The following is a 17,363-nucleotide window of genomic DNA, read 5'->3' as shown; positions in this document are numbered from 1 at the left end:
CGGGGGAGACAGGGAGGTGAAGGGAAGAGCGGGGATAGGAAGGTAGAAGCTGGATTGTCAGAGTTGGAGCAAATGAAAGTCAAACGGGCTCTCACATACAGTTCTCTCTGGGGAGAGCTTTATAGCAGAGGTTTCCTGCACACGGCGACGATACGATACGCTTTACATGCTCACTGTTATCTTGCTTCTTCTTTACATTCCCCAGGACATCATACATATTTGTAGCCTCAAATCCATGTTTACTTATGATTTATATATTATGATATTGTTGTTTTAATACCTTTTTAATACTAAGTAGAGATTAATTTCAAACCCAGAGTCAAACTGCACAGTATATGAACAGTTTAAATGATGAAACTAGTGATATCAGTGATTTCTCTCTTTGTCAAGAAATCGCATGTGCAGAGCCAAACCAACAACGAATTGATCCACTAACAAGTATTGTGTGTGTATCAAAGTCTGATATATCTTATTCCTCTGTGCTATTGAAAACACATCAATGAGCAACATCATTTCCCCGGTTAATGTGTTCCTTCATGTCCACGCTTTCTGACCTCCCTATCCAGAGTGTGACACTCAGGCCCAAGCTCATTGATTCTGATTGAAGATGTACATCTTTAAAAAACACCTCACAAACAGTTTCATGTTTAAAAAAGGCTCAATAAATTCCTGTAACAGCTGGTCACTGTAGTTTTCAGCAAACAGTCCTCAAACAGGAGGAAATAGCGCATTTGTTGGGGACTATTTTCAGCGGTGGATGAATCCACATTTACTGCTATTAAATAGTGAGTATTTCTGGTAGCAAATAGCATTTCTGGTAATGAAGGAACATGTTGCCCAGTGCAACAGTGTGACTTATTGACATGTTTTTAAGTTTTTTTTAAACATATCAGGTTTGGTTAGATCACTAGCCATATCATCAACATCTGCAAAGTCCAATTTTGTTTATTGAGTTGTGTAGAAAAATTTAGTGTAGACAAAATAATTAAAAAATACTAATTTTTCCATTCCCTTCCTCTTTTCACCTAAAGCAATTATTTGCCTATTCTTCCAGTGGGATTAAGCGATGAACACATGAAGGAGTGATAGGCTGATTTTCTTCTTGTTTTAAAGTGGATATGAAGCAGTCAATGAAGTTAACATAATTTACAATAAGGATTTCCACTCTAATCAACAATTATATAACAAAAATGACAAATATATAAACATATAAAAGAAAATAGAAGCTGCATTTTTCATGGCAAGGGTGCCACTATCTCACACCACTATAAACTGTCACTGGGCTGGCTGGACTGGCTGAGTTCCACACATACACCGATAGTGACAGTGAAAGATGGCGACTGGGGAGCCACAACACAGGAAAAGACAAAAAGGAGGCCACTATTGTATTGCTCCTAGATGTCCAAATGAGTTTTATCAGGTCAAAGCCAAGGACAAAACAGTCCATTTTCATAAACTGCCACTGAAACAGAGAACAGTAGGCCACTGCTGTGCTGGCTATCGCAATTGAAGAGAGAGAGCCCTCTGATGGGCACTGACCGCAGGGTTTGCAGTCAACATTTTTTGGAGGAAGATCACATAGAGGAGAAGACCTTTGAGTCGGGCAAACCAGTGGTTCACTGGACCAACAGACTAAAGGCTTAAGTTGCTCCATCTGTTTTCAATTTCACTGCTTATAACATTACCAACACCAACACATTACAGACAACACAACACAAGTGTTTCCAGAGGACACCTAAAAGTTATGAACACATCTGCAACACCACTGATGAATGAACTTCAATAACATCATGAGTTACAAACCATGGCAACAAGAAGTATTTCCAGATGTGTTCATCATTTTTAAGTGTCCTCTGTAAACACTTCTGTTGTGTTGTCTGTATTGTGTTGTGTTGTCTAAATTTGCAGCAGGTTTTCTAAATGCTGCATATGTGTTGTCAAATTGAAGATGTGTTCTGAATTCACTTGTGTTTTGTTTATTTGCATGTGTTTTCTTAAGCTACAGTGTGTTGAGCTCTCAGGGCCACCGTAGTAAATTATCGTTTAAGTCTTGATCGTCTGACAATCCATCCAGGAAACTGTTTGAGGCCTGACTTGTTGTTCTGTTTTTTTTTTTACCATCCTGGAATTGTCTTACAACTAAATCAGCATTTTTGATTGGCCAATGTGTGCTCTACCTGCTCACTACTGCAATGGTTTTATTCATGACAAACATGTCCATAATACTAATGAACCAATAGTAGTAGCAGTAGCACTCTAGCTTTTGCCTTTTACTGAACATACATTTTAGATTCTGTCAGTTGATCAGTCTCTAAGAACTAGTATTAGTAACTATTACAGCACCTAGTAAAAATAGAAAATCAAAGTAAAGACCAGAATAGAAACTAGACATTAAAAAGATAAGAGCATAGAAATGCTTCACTGTCTTCACTATCCAAAGGAACCAACCAACCCCGTACATAGACAATGGTGTCACTCCAAAATGGCAGAGTGTTAGCTAGATAGCTAGCTAGAAATTATGAAAATAAATTTGTCATATCTGTGGTTTTAACAAAACATGCTGGTTTCAAGTCCCCTTTAAGATCTTTGTTTCTGATGATTTCAATTTTTGCCTCCTCAAGCAGTCAAGTTGTCGAGCATTAGGCAACAATTAACATTTAAACACGCAATTTAACACACACCATAAACACTACTGTCTCTCAGTAGGCAAACAGTGCTAGCAGTTCACTTACAGTAATTACACTATAATTACAGTGAATGTTATGTTCATTAGATTGGAAATTCAACAGAATTTTTTCATTATAGCGATAAAATTATTTCTGGGCAGCATTACGTTTCTAACCAAACACAAATGCTATTGCTGATTAGTTTTACATGAACTGTATATTACCCCAGATTTTAGGAAACCTGATGGTCTTATAACAAATATGTCCTCTTGTTATAATAAAAAATCTTATATTTTACTTTTCTTTGATTAACCTGGTCAATGGTTCATTGAGATTAAAATCTTTATCAAGAGAGACCTGGCAAAGAGGGCAGCATTAAACATGCTAACTTGATCTATATGTCTATAATAAGAAAACTTGCATTTATATCAAGATGTGTGTGTGTGTTAATTTTTACTGAGTGTTTCAGTGTTGCTGACATTAAGCACATGTAATCAATCAACACCAATACTCTAAAGATGTATCCCCCAAGGTTCTGATGTGAACTGTAAATGACAGAGATAGTATAACCAAAGAATCCTCTCCCACCCACCAAAAGCAGGTCTGTAGGACTGTTTTGTAAAATGCCCCTTTGGAGAGTGTTTTCTGAATGTTTTCACTCTTTAACTAAACAGTACTTTATAATCACCCGCTCACCAAACACTGTATTTAACAAGAATTGATTTGAGCGGGTGCATTAAGATATCTAAGCTTGATTGACAGCCTCTCCAACCCCCGAGATAAAGCCAATTAAATAACATTAGGAGAGAGGAAAATATAGTGGAATCACTTCTGACTTTTAAAGCTGGATAAATAAACGCTAAATTATATGACTGACCTTAGAGGTGCTTAGAGGTGCTTATTTCACTGCATATGCATATTGGAGATTAAAAAACACCTATAAATATTAATGTGGGGCAATTTCCAGATTGCAAATATGCAGTGCATTATCTCTGTGTGGGCTTAGAGTGGAATCAGCCTGATGCCCCTTCCTTCACCAGAGCAGACCGGACCAACAAACACTCAAAGATGGACTAATGGAGTGGATAATACTCATTATATTGGGACACAGGCAGAAGAGCAAGTGAATTAATGTACAGTTAGTGCATATATAACGGGATTAATTTATGAACATATATTGTAGGAACAGTTGCACAATTGCTTTTAAAGTACTGTTTCAAAGACTAACCAGGCCACAACGCACCATTTTTAGTCCCCTGACGTAATCTCTTGTCTCTATTTCCAGTTTTAGAAAGCATGAAAAGTGATCTGATTTGTATACATATCCCATTTAAATAGAGGGAAGATTAGAGACGCATCAATCTTGGCTCAGCCCCAGGGAACGAAGGAAAAGGTTACTAAATTTATCACTCTGCCTTCTGTTGCAAGAGATTTAAATATGGGACTTGGAGTCTGACTGACCGTCCTCTGAGGGAGAATATAGCTCCACCTCTGTGTACTCTCACAGCACAGAGACCATTAATTACACACACACACACTCAAAATTGCTGTTCCGCTCTCATGCCTGCACACACGCAATATAGAACCACACCCATGTTGTATAAAGTTAAGTGATGATAGGATGTGGATCAGGAAATCCAGTGCTCTCTTCTTTAATCTGAACCTATTGGTCTTTTTGTGAGGTTGGCAGTTCAACTCCCAGGACCACACACTGCATGGCTCCAAGTGTGAATGTGTGTAAAAAATGTAAAAATGTAGAGCAGATTAGTCCCAGGAACACTGGCTGCATAAATAAAAATTGAAAAAAACATTCATAATTGCTAAGTCAAGAAGAACAAGGATCTCTTCTAACATACAGTATTTGTATTATTTGTATTTTATGCCTTGAAACATTTGGCTACATCTTTAATTACTTTCTACAATTATGAGTTTATACGGACATCATTTTCAACTTTAAAAGTCCAGTGATACAGTATTGCACTTGTTCTGGCTCTTGGTATTGTTAAGGGACTGACTGAAAGAAAGAATGGTGAAAATTGATAAACTAGAGGCTGATATATCTTGATTCTCCGATCACAGTGTGGCAAGTTAGTGGTAAACACCATAACCTCTGAAAAGTGTTGTCTCAGCCAGCTGTGCTGCAATCTCAGATGAAAAGCCAGTATTCTCCCTATAATTGTACAGGCCTGGCAGGCCGCCAGGCCAACAAGAACCCCCACCAGGCCAAAAAATGTTTTTTTAAATGCCAAAAATAATGTTAAATACCCATTCATTTGGAAATCAATAGTGTGGGAGCCTCTGAGCAGAGCTGTTTCAAAACATGAGTCAACGTCTGTGTCATTGCCTGGGAAACTCCTGGTAGCGTAGCTCCTTCTAAGGAACAGGGCAGTGCATAAGTGAATGAGTGGTTAAGTAAGAGAGTAAGCGGCAGAAAAGTGATGGTGAATGTGGGTGGAGCAGAGGAAAAGGTTAGCAGTAAGTTGTCAATCTGCCAGTAAATGTACAGTACAGGCAAGAGGGTTTCAGTTCATAAATGCTGCAGCTTCTCAAGAAAAGTCTCGTCTGTTATTTCCCCATCTGCTGGAAAAGTGAAGGGGGTTAGCTCCGAAGTTAGCGACAACGGGTTAACCTAACCTGACAACACTAAACAGAGAAATAGAGATTGTTGAATGCTTTTCTACCTGTTTTTCACACTGGCCGTAGTCTGGGCCCTGCTCTGGTTGAAAGAAGCACGTTTCCCCGTGGTTCTTCGCCATCTCAATCAGCCCCATGGCCGTCTTCACTGTGGCGTTACGAGCATGGACGAACACCATCACCTAAGATGGACAGAGATACAAGGTGAAGAGGTTCACAACATCATCACATGAGCACACCATTCAGCATATTTCTTCTTCATTCTTCATTAAGTGCATTAATAAGGTGTAGATCCACCAAGAGCTTCTCTGTTCCTTGTCATAGCTTCTCCAGGTGAATTCAACTTTACTGGAGGGACGAACAGCAATTCTCCAAAGATAGTCTCTCATTTGCTGTTCAGGCAAGACACCAAATGTTGTCTGGCAAATAATAATAAATAAGGTTATATTATTCTACTACTTGATTAGTTGAGTGGTGCCAGTCTTACTGCTCATCACATGTCTATCTCTGAGCAATCATTTTGACTTTATATGCACACTGTAGGCTTCTTTGTCCTCTTCTTCTATGGTAATTTTTGGACTTTTTAGTATTGGACTTTGACTTGTCCTGGGCTGATCCTAAGGATTGGTATGGAGGCAATCTGGGCATATATAAAATATAAAATAATATTGATTCTTTTGTCACTGTACTCTACTGTGTTTTGTCCACCTCACCCTGCTGGTACTGTAGTGCTGCTCTGCTTTTCGACAGCCTACAGTGCAAGCTTTTCCCTGCACGGATGAGTGAAAATTAAGGCTGCACTGGCATGCGCGACTGAGTTCTGACATTGCAAAATGGCAAAATACACATATTTGCTGGACTCTGATGCTGACAAATCTTTCATCATGTGTCTTATCTCTCCTCTCTGGAGCGGTGTGGAAAACAGTCAGGTGGCAGCTTCTCGTTTATGGCCAGCAATGACGGTCGCTTTCACTGGCAGCAGGTCAAATAAGCTGTCACTAATTAATGTTAATTCTGTGAGTAACTTGATGGCAAGCCAAAATTAAATCTGTCTGTTGTCTGGTTACAGTGCTCTCTGGAGCCGGTGTCTGTACACGACCAAAGATCATGAGGGAGGATACTCAACTCTGTAACACCTCTGTACAATTTCAAGTAGTGTTTTTGAAGTTCCCACAACTCCAACAGAGTGATACCTCTTCTCTGTGGCTGATCACGTAACTTCATATTTCAGGAGTTGCTTTTTCCCAGTTATGCTTTTATTCATATTACACCTATGATTTGAGTGAACCCGGACCATCAGTATTTGGATCATGAAGCATGTTAAAAATGAAGTATGCCATATTTGGTACAGTACACTACACCTGTTATTTCACTGTGTCAGATACAAACTTAATCAACATTTAGTAAAAAACTTGATCATGAAATCCCTAACTGAAATATATTATTAGACCATACAATATTGCATGGCTGCGACCAGCTGTGTGTATGCTCCAAGCATACTGGGTCCGAAGAGACCACTGCAGCAAATGTTATTTATTGAAGGTGTTTTATCAGCACCGCTGAGCTGTGTGGAAGCATTGTCGGCAGTAACCGCTGGCTTCTCAGCTTATTAAACTTCTCTGGCAGCATGCTTTCCAGCAGGAGGGCGGTGAGAAAATCATAAAGGAAATTTCATCCATCAGATCCTCCCAGATTAAATTAATATATGTCACAGACACTTCTTGACAAGTTAATATTGAGCGAAAAAGACGCCTCCTCGGCTGAGCTGTGGCCTCAGTGGCCTCAACCTACGAGCCAGACCGGACCATTGTATCATTTCAGCCAAGGAGATAAGAAAGTTGTCAGTGGTGCAGGAGAATCAAGTTGGTTTACAATTTCTCAAGGGCTACAGAAAGGTTCATATGAAGTGTGTCTCTGAGGGAAAGAATGGGCAATGGAGAAAAAAAAAAAAAAAGCAAGAAAAAGTGTGTGTATGCACTTGCAATAAAATGATGCAGACAGGATAACAACCATGCTCAACAGGGAGCTCAACTCCTGTAGCAGATGGGAGCTAAACGATGAAGTCTGAATTCACAACTCTCATGTTCCCAATAGGCCTTCTGAGGCTGGTGGAGTGGAAGCAGAATGAGTGGAGGGTGGTGGTGGGTGGATGGAGGAAGGAAAGGGAAGGAAAGGTGTGGGGGGGGGGGGGGGGGGGGGGGTGAGGTGGGGGGGGACAACACCTGGGGAGATAAGGACTTCAGAGACTTTAGATAGCAGGTGTTCATTCCAAAAGGTTCACAAAAAATATTTACTGCAGGAGTTCCTATTCATGAAAAAGTTCAGAGAAATATTTTCAAGGGAAATAGGAGTTGTATAAAAGATGTACTTTATTCGGATGCTACCAACATCGCTGTGTGCCTCCTCGGGTCATTGTCCAAACATTTAACAGTGGCAGTTTTAGTAAAATCATAAAAGAATACAGTGATGTTTGAGGTAAAAAATAATTAGACTGAACACGGTCTTGTAAAGGTAGAATCATTTGTTTTCAGGACATTTAATCGTGAGGGGAATTTAAAACCTTGATAAGGAAAGGTCACAGCAGCTAAAGTATCTGAGGCATACAGGTTTCAATGAGAGCACTGAATAAGGCAAATTACCTCAATTTAAGGAGCAGGGGAATTATTCAGTGGGAATAGCTATAGTCAAAGCAATGTGCCCCGCTCTCATTTATGGGACTAATAGACTGAGTTCAGATTCCAGACACAAATTAACAAAACATAAATAAATAAATCTCAAGGCAGCAATAGCAGAGTCAGAAAAAGAAGGACCAATGAAAGACCCACATGAAACTGAACTGAAACAGACTTGTAGTGTCCAGGATTGAAGGCAAGGTGTTTATAACATGGCTCAGCAATTTATCAATTCATGGTGCAAGCTCCTGTCATACAGAAGGATGAACTGATGTAATACTACTTGATACAGTCTTTAACGGAACTGTTCAACATTTTGGGAAATTTACTTATTCACAAGAGTAAGATGAGAAGATCAATATCTAGGGTATCTGCACAATACTCAACTTCAAATTTAATGACTTTTAAGACTTTTTTTAATACATGTACAATATAATAATATTTCCATGGCAAAAAAACACAATACAGTATACAATGTTGTTAATTAGGGATGCAATGCTGCCAATAGTAAAATTCTTGGCCTATACATAAACACATTGTTTAGGCTACAGGTCTATATATTTAAAAAAGAAAATAGGCCTACATTCACCAATACCAGTGGTTGGTTGTTTATGTCTATGTTTGTCAATTTTCTTTTTAATTTTCAATTAGGCTACACAACCTGCAAGTGATGTAACTACCACTAGTGCTGAATTGTTGCCCTGAATTGTTTCCATTGTTACCCTTGAAACTATACAAGTCTAACCACAGCCTATGTGGTTCTGACTATGTGTCTGACATTACATTAAATGGTATAATGAATATAACACAAGAGATGGCTAATGCTGAATATCAACAGTGGATGGGTGCAAACAGTTACATCCCTCTTTACCTTGAAATTATAGACTATACAGTGCAACGATCACTCCAAAAGCATTTCTACATAATTTGATGTGATTTTATAGAATCTCAATCGTTTATGGTTAGAACAGCTGTTTTGTCAGTGACATTTTAATCAAACCATGGAGTGCTATACTATACCTCCTTTTGTTTAGAAGAATGACACCATTCCAGTCAAATTAATCTTACAAGTAAACAGAAATATCTGAAAGCGTGACAGCTGAAATAAAAAATACCTAAGTTTTGCTGAATTGGGAGGTTTCCTGGGTAAACAAACTTCACATCTCGCTCCATCCAACTTGCATTTAGATGTTGTTTTTGCATGTCCAGACATGGCTGCCTTGCCCGCAGGTCATAAGAGGAATAATGAATATATACATAATGACCCTAGGTGTATAGGTGCAGGTCTGTTATTCTTCAACATGTAAGCTGTGGTAGCTCTGCGAGAGGGCACTTGTTGTTTTTATTTTTGCAGTATACTGCTGTTTGGACTCTCTCGCTTCCTCTAGTTGTTGGATAACTGACAACACGTTTGCAGGTGTTTATCAAATATAATTATACGGGTTTATCCTCAGTCTTTTTGGAAACATTACAATATCTATCCATTTTAAGACACGTTTAGACCTTGAATCACTAAATAATATTTTAAGATGGATTAAGACTTTTTAAGGCTCTGCAGGAACCCTGAATATCAAACCCATTAAGTAGCGAGTTGGAAGACGATCAGCCTAGCTTACAATGTGTATACATGGGCATAGTTTCAAGTTAAAGGGGACATATGCTTTTGGGGATTTTCTGTTATTTTTATACTGTTATGGGGTCAGATGTGTTAAACATGGTCAAAGTTGCAAAACCCAAGGTCAATATATGTAAAAAATGCCAGTGCTTCAACCTGCTCTGAATGCTTTGTTTGAAACGTCACTTCTACTTCCTCCTCATAATGACATCAGATTGTTCCTGTCTGTTCCGTAACCTTTGTTGGGTCAGTGGGTTGATCACGTTGTTCACTCACATATTTTGGATCAGATTGGCTCGAACATGTATGGATGTATTTGAGAAGTTTCCATTTCAAGTAATGAACGAGAAAAAAAAGTGAAATCCTACTACAACTTTGTTTATGTAGCCTCTGGAACCACTAGACGTCTGCCATGGGGCAGCTTCTGAGAAGCAGCCAATCAGAACAGACTGAGCTCTTTAGGAGCGTGGCCTTAAAGAGACAGAAGTTAAAACGGCCTGTTTCAGACAGAGGCTGAACTGAGGAGCTGCATAAAGGGCCAGTTTAAGATAAATAAGGAGTTTTTTTTAATATAAATCATGCAAAGATATTCCAGTGGAGCCCCAGAATAAAAATACCTGGAAATGCACATGATACATGTCCTTTAAATGCAACTTTTTGTGGTCAAACATAAAAGAGATCCCTTACCTGATGACCGGCTTTAACCTGCTCCAGAACTTTATTGTAACAAACCTCCTCCATGTCATGAAGCTGCTGGATCTGAGCAGGACAGAAAATTCACAATGAGCAATTTAACTTAAGTCATGACTGCAACATTTTATCTCAGAATTTAATACATTTCATTTGATGAATCTCAGGGACATACAGTGGTAACCTCTATACTGTCCTTACCCTGTTAACGGTCTTATTGAAGTTTGTCCATAAATATCAACTTTTATTACCCTGCAGCTGAACCTCTACTAAGATATATCGGGGATTGAGCTAGAGCACAACACTGCATGAACTAAATAAGGAAACAATAATAATTCTGGCTATGCAGTGATTCCTTCAATCCATACTGAGCAACACCATTTGCTGAAGAAGGCCACGAGACGTGATCGAAAGCCTTGTAAACACTTTTGACCTTTTGTTAAGAATTGTTTTGGTCAATACCTTTAACATATGTAATTTCTGAACACAGCTGTCATACACCGATATGGATATATCTGCAATAATATCGCCCATTCTGGTGCATCAGTCTCACTCTACTTTCTAGTTTCCACTGATGATAAAAGCCAAAGTGATGCCCTGCAATGTAGTTAAGTCTTTTTAGATGCATTTATCTAGTTAAAACATCTTTGTCAGAGCTGCTACATTGCCTTAGGAACAAAATTACATATATAAATCAACCAGGTATGCACTGGTTTGTAAATATACCTATCAGTGTTTGTTACCTTGTTGGTGGATTTGATGCCAACAAAGGTCTGTCCGAGGGGCACTGGTCTGAAGCGACTGTCGAAGAAAAAGAGGCCAATATATGGGTTGACATGTAGGAAGGAGGCCACATCCAGGTAGTTGGGCAGAGTAGCTGACAGTCCCAGGATCCTGATCATACTCTGGGTGGACTCCACCTGACCATCAGACAACAACAGTGTCAAAGTTACACTAAACTCTATGCATTTATCCTGGCAGCAGGAAAAGTTGCAATTGTATGGAATCTGCTCCTAAAATAACCTTTCAGCTTTGAGGGATAAATTATTTGCGATGAGATGAAGCATAAGAAACAGCCATTTAGGCAGGGTTAAAAGCAAAAAAAAAAATATCTGCAGTGAGGGGGCTTAAGTTACACAACTTAAAATACCTACCTTGACAATGTTTATGATTCTGCACCAATGGGACTCTAAATCATAGAAATCATAATCATGTGATGTGCACCAGGGTTGTGCCAAACGACTATCACCAATTGCTGATGCCTATGCCAATTTAATTTATTGTTTATTGTAGGCCTATTTATTTATTATTTTTGGGAATCATACTATTTAAAGTAATTCTTATTGTATTAGAATCCTCATCATTCTGCTGTGACAGTGCAATAGTATTTTTACTTGCCACTGTATGATGGTACTTTTGCACATCTGACAGAGGGAAAACAGCTGGATGTACCTCTGCTGTAAGAGCTCACATGGTGAATTCAGCATCATTTCCACAGCTCTAATTTTGTTGATAAAGAGTCATTCCTTACTCACCACTCTCCTGCTCTGAGTCCCTCTTTTTTTAATAGAAATAGTGTTTTCATTCATCAGTTATTTCCAATTACTTCTACTTTGTTGTGTTTTTCTGCTGCTGTTAAGCTACTCTCTATGAAACTCAACACCTCCTGCAGATGTTTCACATTAAAAGCCTACAAGGAAAAAAGGATATATTAAGCCCTTTGAGTTGTGGAAGTTACTGTTCAGATAAAGGCCCCGGCTAATAATAAAAGAATTTATGGTACATGCTTAAGGCCACAGCTGAGTCTCTTTGACACAGCGATAGCTACAGTAAGCAATAAAGACCATGGGTGTGCCACCCATTGCCGCATGATATTGCGTATCTGTGAACTAACACACTGATGATACGATGAGGTGGATATACAGACGAGCCCAAACCTGATTTATACAGTAAAGGCCACAAAAAGATTTAAAAAAAAAAAAAAAACACAGATGGTACAGTGGATAAGTCTGTATGTCAACAAAAGCTGAGACAAAACCTCAATGGAGGAAAGTGAAAAAGGAAATCAAATTCAGAAAACATGAGCTTATTAGGTAGTGTGGTTTTGGGGCCTGTGTTTTTCGATTTTTTTGTTTTTTCAAAATAAATGATCTCACTCATGTACTGTTATGTGTTGATTTTGTCTTTGAAACTTGAAGAAAATTCAATATGTTGTGTATCAACGTGGGTGATAGGAGAGAAAATTAGAAGGTGGGGGTTGTTAAAGGAGACGGGGGTTTGCCCTATCTGTGAGCTTCCTACTGGATGTGACAGGGAAGATTGGTAAGGCCTTTAATGTGATGCAGTACCTGTCAAACCATCCCATCAAGATAAGACCTAACCAATCCCTGCCGACAGACCAGGCCTGTGCTACACATTCACACCAGCACTGCTGAAACTCCATACTACACATGTGCGCCATATTCACCTACAGGGAGGCAAAAAAAATCTGCAGGGTTTTGTTCTTTTATGCTACATTTTATTTTACGCAGCTATGAGTTTAACAGCTTCTCTGTACGAGAGATGAAGAATTCCTGTTTCAGGTAAGTTTGTGGCATCATAAAATTTTATGACAACATGAGGTAATTGTGATTAACAGCTGAATTTACAATTACCCAGAGGAGAGAGGGTAATGAGCTGAATAAAATAAAAAGAATAAGTCTCAATATTAAAATTAGACAGTGTGGTGATCTGTGAAGTCCTCTGTGGCTTTGTATTGAGATCCATGCTGTTCACTAAGTTACAGAGCAATGCTACCATCAAACAAAAGAAAAAAGTATCTATCTATCAGTAACCTTCAGTGGATTTGCATGCACAACTAAAATGTGAATCCCTTATAGCAGTAAAGATACCTCTACAACTATCCAGTGAGTTATAGAACTTACCCTTTCATTTGGAATAATAACTTCATTTTTATTTTTACCTTAAAATATGACAGTAATTGGGATGGCAGCTGTCTCTATTTAAATACCACTTACATATTGTACATACCTGTATATTAAATACTGGTATATATGTAATGTATATACTGATTCATTGTATAGCATATCTTAGACTCATCTATGTGTGTTTGTGTGTGAACATCTTGTCATACCAACACAAGAGCTCAATATACATTATATATGCTACTAGATTTAAACCAACCATGTACAGCATATTATCAGGTATATTGTATATATTTAGACTATAATCCTAGTTTTTAATTCAGTTTCTATTCAAATATTTTAATAATCATGTTTTTATTTTATTTCTTTTATGTTTTGCACCAATTCTTTGACTACCAAAGTAGAAAAATGTGTTGGTTTTCACCCGTTACCTGACTGTACAGTCAGCAGTGATTCGTCAGTGGTGTAGATTAGAAAGCAGCGACAGGATTAGGAATCAAATGTCCCAGATGAAGGATACATTTACTCTAATGGAGGTAGGAGCAGGCAGTCAACATCATTACTGCGGGATAAACATTTATTTATGAAACTATGAGAGCCTGCTATTATTGAGCTTAACCATGCATGTAAATAGACTGCCTCTAAATAAGGTACCAAATAAAGTTTCTCTCTCTCTTGTCTCTCTGGCTTGCTCACTCACTCTACACATTTTAGACAGTAGCTGTTGTAGTCAATTACATTAATTTCATTCAAATGTTAGTAAAATAAAATAAAGTGCCATCTCTAATGCAAATCTAATTTGCAAGAAATAACCCTATCACTGTTAGACTAAAGCCTGACAGTCCAGCATCTTGGTTGTATCAGCTGATATGGGAAACTACATGAATGATCAGAGAATTAGGGTCACGAGTTGTAACTTTCTTTGTTTATCTACTTTTAATTTCCTCTCCACTGTTGTTGTTTTTTTAAGATCATTAATAAGGCTTATTTTCAGTTTAAGCAAGCACTAGATGTAGAGTTATCTGTAGATTTAAAACCCCCTCCAGTGTATTTTTAACATTTCCTGACAATGTTGACTAACCACACTGTTCACCAAATATTTTTTGACAAATAACTTAATTTTGCTCTCAAAGTTAAAAAAAATTTAAGCTGTTGTTAAAACATAAAAAATAAACTTTAATGCGGTCAAAGCAGGTAAGTCAGTAAATCAGTCTGCATTGATCTATAAATGAATGTGGGTGATTCTTACAGTATCTGCTGTCCACAGCTGCTTTATACTGTATGAAAAGCTTCTCCTTCACTTCATTCAATCTCTGCAGCATCTGAAAGCAGCAGGACTGATATGTTGATAAATCATCTGATGACACCAGGCTGCTACAGTATAACCACACACACCTCTACACAAATCAGACTCAATATTCAGCTTTTTATGAAGGAGGTGTTGGTTAGCAGCTCATCAGCCTCTTTTACAACTTTCTTTTCAGCAAAGTAGAATCTCATGTTTTTGTCCTTGAAACACATTGTGGTGCAAATGCTGTTGTGTAACACTAATTACTAAACTATGTGACCATGTACGAGGTGAGATACATTAGAATTATTGCTGAAATAGCATTGGTCCAATATAATCATATAAACAGCTTCACCAAATCAATTTCTTTATTTTTTATTTCTGTCATTATTATGGTAACTAACTGATGAAAAAAACGACTTCATCTGTGTTTGGCTGCAGATTTATGGTGACGTGTGTTGATGTCATGATGCTCTGAACTGTCCTGACATTTCCTGAAGAAAAGCTTCCTGTTTGCTGAGCTGTCGTTATCACGTTTAACTGTTTCAGAGCTATGAGAGCAGTGATGTGACTGGCTGAGAGAGTATTTATTAATCACCACACCCACTGATCTATATTCACCTTCACTCAGCCCTTTAGCATGTTGTGCTGCTGCACATACATGAACCAAAACAGCAGGTGTACATGGAGACACTCACACAGTCTGTGCGCCTAGAAAACACAGCTACACCATACCTATGGCGTCAGCGTAGATTCAGAAGAATAAATCAGGCTTACACCAACATATTAACCTAGTCTATATAGTTAATGCTGTAGTAAGTGGACAGGTTAGGCGTTAACCATTAAACAGTGTGGGGCTTTAAAACAATCAGAAGGGCTACATTTCCCAATGGAATTTGGCATACACATTGTTAAAGGAATAGTCAAAAATTTCAAAAATATATATGTAAACATAAACATATTCACTTAATGATTGTATAGTAATGTTAGAGCAGAGTTTCTCCCTCACAAATGATCTACACTGAGTACAGACAGCGGTTGCAGAGAACACACAAACCTGACAACAGATTAAACTTAACTCTGGCATGTATGCTCATGGAATCAACATTAATCTGTGACAGCTGATGGTGCCGCTGGTGATGTTTCTCTTACATAGCTCTGTTATAGGTAAAAGTCCTTTGTATTGATCAACAACTCCATTAACACCCCATGTTATAGTCATTTTCTGAGCATTAAAAATCATAGTCAAGGACCTAATGCCCCATTATAAAAAGCATGCCTTATGTAAGCTTAGGTAAAGCACAAATGCTCCTTAAATTCCAACCCGTGAGGCAGAAGCCCTACAACAGAGCGACATTAAAGGCTTTTGTTATAAAGGTTAGAGGGACTTTATCTTGAATGCAGTGCATAATTGGTAGCACTACACCCGGCCAAGAAAATGTGGTCCAAACCAAAGCTCTTCCAAGCAAAACATCAAAGTGATAACTGGCTCGGTTCTAAAACATTTGCATAAAAAGGGGGACAAATATCATTTAGTTTACAGGGATTTCCATATTAATGCGTCTGAAGACGTGAACTTAAGCACCTAGCGCATCAGAAGCAGCTGCCGTAATTCCTTCAGCACAATCAATTATAGCAGTCTGTCAGGTGTGGCAATAATTGGACAGAGAGATGAAGGAGGTGGGGGAGGGTCTGCCAGGCATGCTGCTGGCACCCAGCATCCTCTGTTGGAGGGGGGGACTAAGAGCTGTTTACAAGTTCTCACATAAAGACAAACAGAAACATGCTGCTGTTGTGCCAGTCACATATAGATCTAATTAGTGGGACAAACAGTGGTTCAACATGTTCTACTCAAGTAAAGTGACATAATCCTCTGTAGCCTCTGCAACACAAGCAGCATTATGGTTCAAATATTATGCATTATTCAGTCATTCTAATAGCTTGCTATTCTTATTAGAGAAACACTGCACTGACTTTTTTTCTTATACCTGCGTTTACATTCTAGACTAAGCCTTTTTCACACAAATGATGGCTGAATTCTATTTAGCTGCTTCAGTTTCAAAATCCTGGTTTGTGCATGCTAGATACATCGTAATGGTTTACTGGGACACTTGAATGGAACAGAGCCATATTGGAGAATAACATCTCCAATAGTAATTTAATAATAAATGGATATTTACCAGGATCTAAATGGAGCTTCTCATTCAAGCACATTAAAGATATTTTTACAGTTCTATCCCTGTGTGCCTTTGTTAAATGTTCAGTTGTCTATGCCAAATATAACAACAATTAATCAAAATCCCTCTTTCCTCTTCCTGTAAAATGTTTTGATGACTCATCACGATTTAGGGGTGTTTACAAAAATTCATCCAATCAAATATGACTTTGGGCGACAAGCTAACCACACGCATCATATAAAACCACACTCGCCTGCTTGTGGGTGGTAGTAGCTTGCAGAGCAATATGGAGAGATATATGGGATAGGAAGGGTTGGATATCAGCAGGCACAATCTTGTGGTTCAATTAATTCATTTCTGATCTAACAACAGGTGAGGGAGGTGCATATAGAGGCCAACAGTCTTCAACAGCTCAGTTTCTCTCTGCAGCTCCTTATCAAGTTATATTTACTAAGCCCCGCCTGCTTTTAAATGGTCCAATGACATCTGAGGATTTGATTTAAACCCCTCTTGTAACTGTACTCCCCCCACATATTTCTGTTTCTAGGAAATACATCACAGTACAAAGTAAACTTCTGTTTCACTGTGACTTTATTATTTCCAGGGAACTTCTTAGGAAATGATGTACCTGTAAAATTACCCAATCTGTGTGCTTTTCCCTCTTTTTCTACTCCACTACTCATCAGAGGCTCTTGGA

The 17,363-nt window shown here is 38.4% G+C and overlaps 1 protein-coding gene across 1 annotated transcript in view; it reads right to left on the bottom strand.

The window, feature by feature from the left end:
* Positions 1–17,363, bottom strand: part of ascc3 (activating signal cointegrator 1 complex subunit 3) — a 175,498-nt gene that overhangs the window by 70,089 nt on the left and 88,046 nt on the right. The window contains exons 12-14 of the mRNA XM_044358139.1: positions 11,021–11,197; positions 10,275–10,346; positions 5,348–5,482 (exon numbers count right to left, since the gene is read on the bottom strand). Of these exons, the coding sequence (XP_044214074.1) occupies positions 5,348–5,482; positions 10,275–10,346; positions 11,021–11,197 (384 nt within the window). The remainder of the gene's footprint in view (positions 1–5,347; positions 5,483–10,274; positions 10,347–11,020; positions 11,198–17,363) is intronic.

This window comes from Thunnus albacares, chromosome 8 (genome assembly GCF_914725855.1).
Source record: "Thunnus albacares chromosome 8, fThuAlb1.1, whole genome shotgun sequence".
In the NCBI taxonomy this organism is placed as follows: Eukaryota; Metazoa; Chordata; class Actinopteri; order Scombriformes; family Scombridae; genus Thunnus; species Thunnus albacares.
Note: the sequence above shows the minus strand (reverse complement) of the source record. Positions and strands in the feature narration are given on the sequence as shown.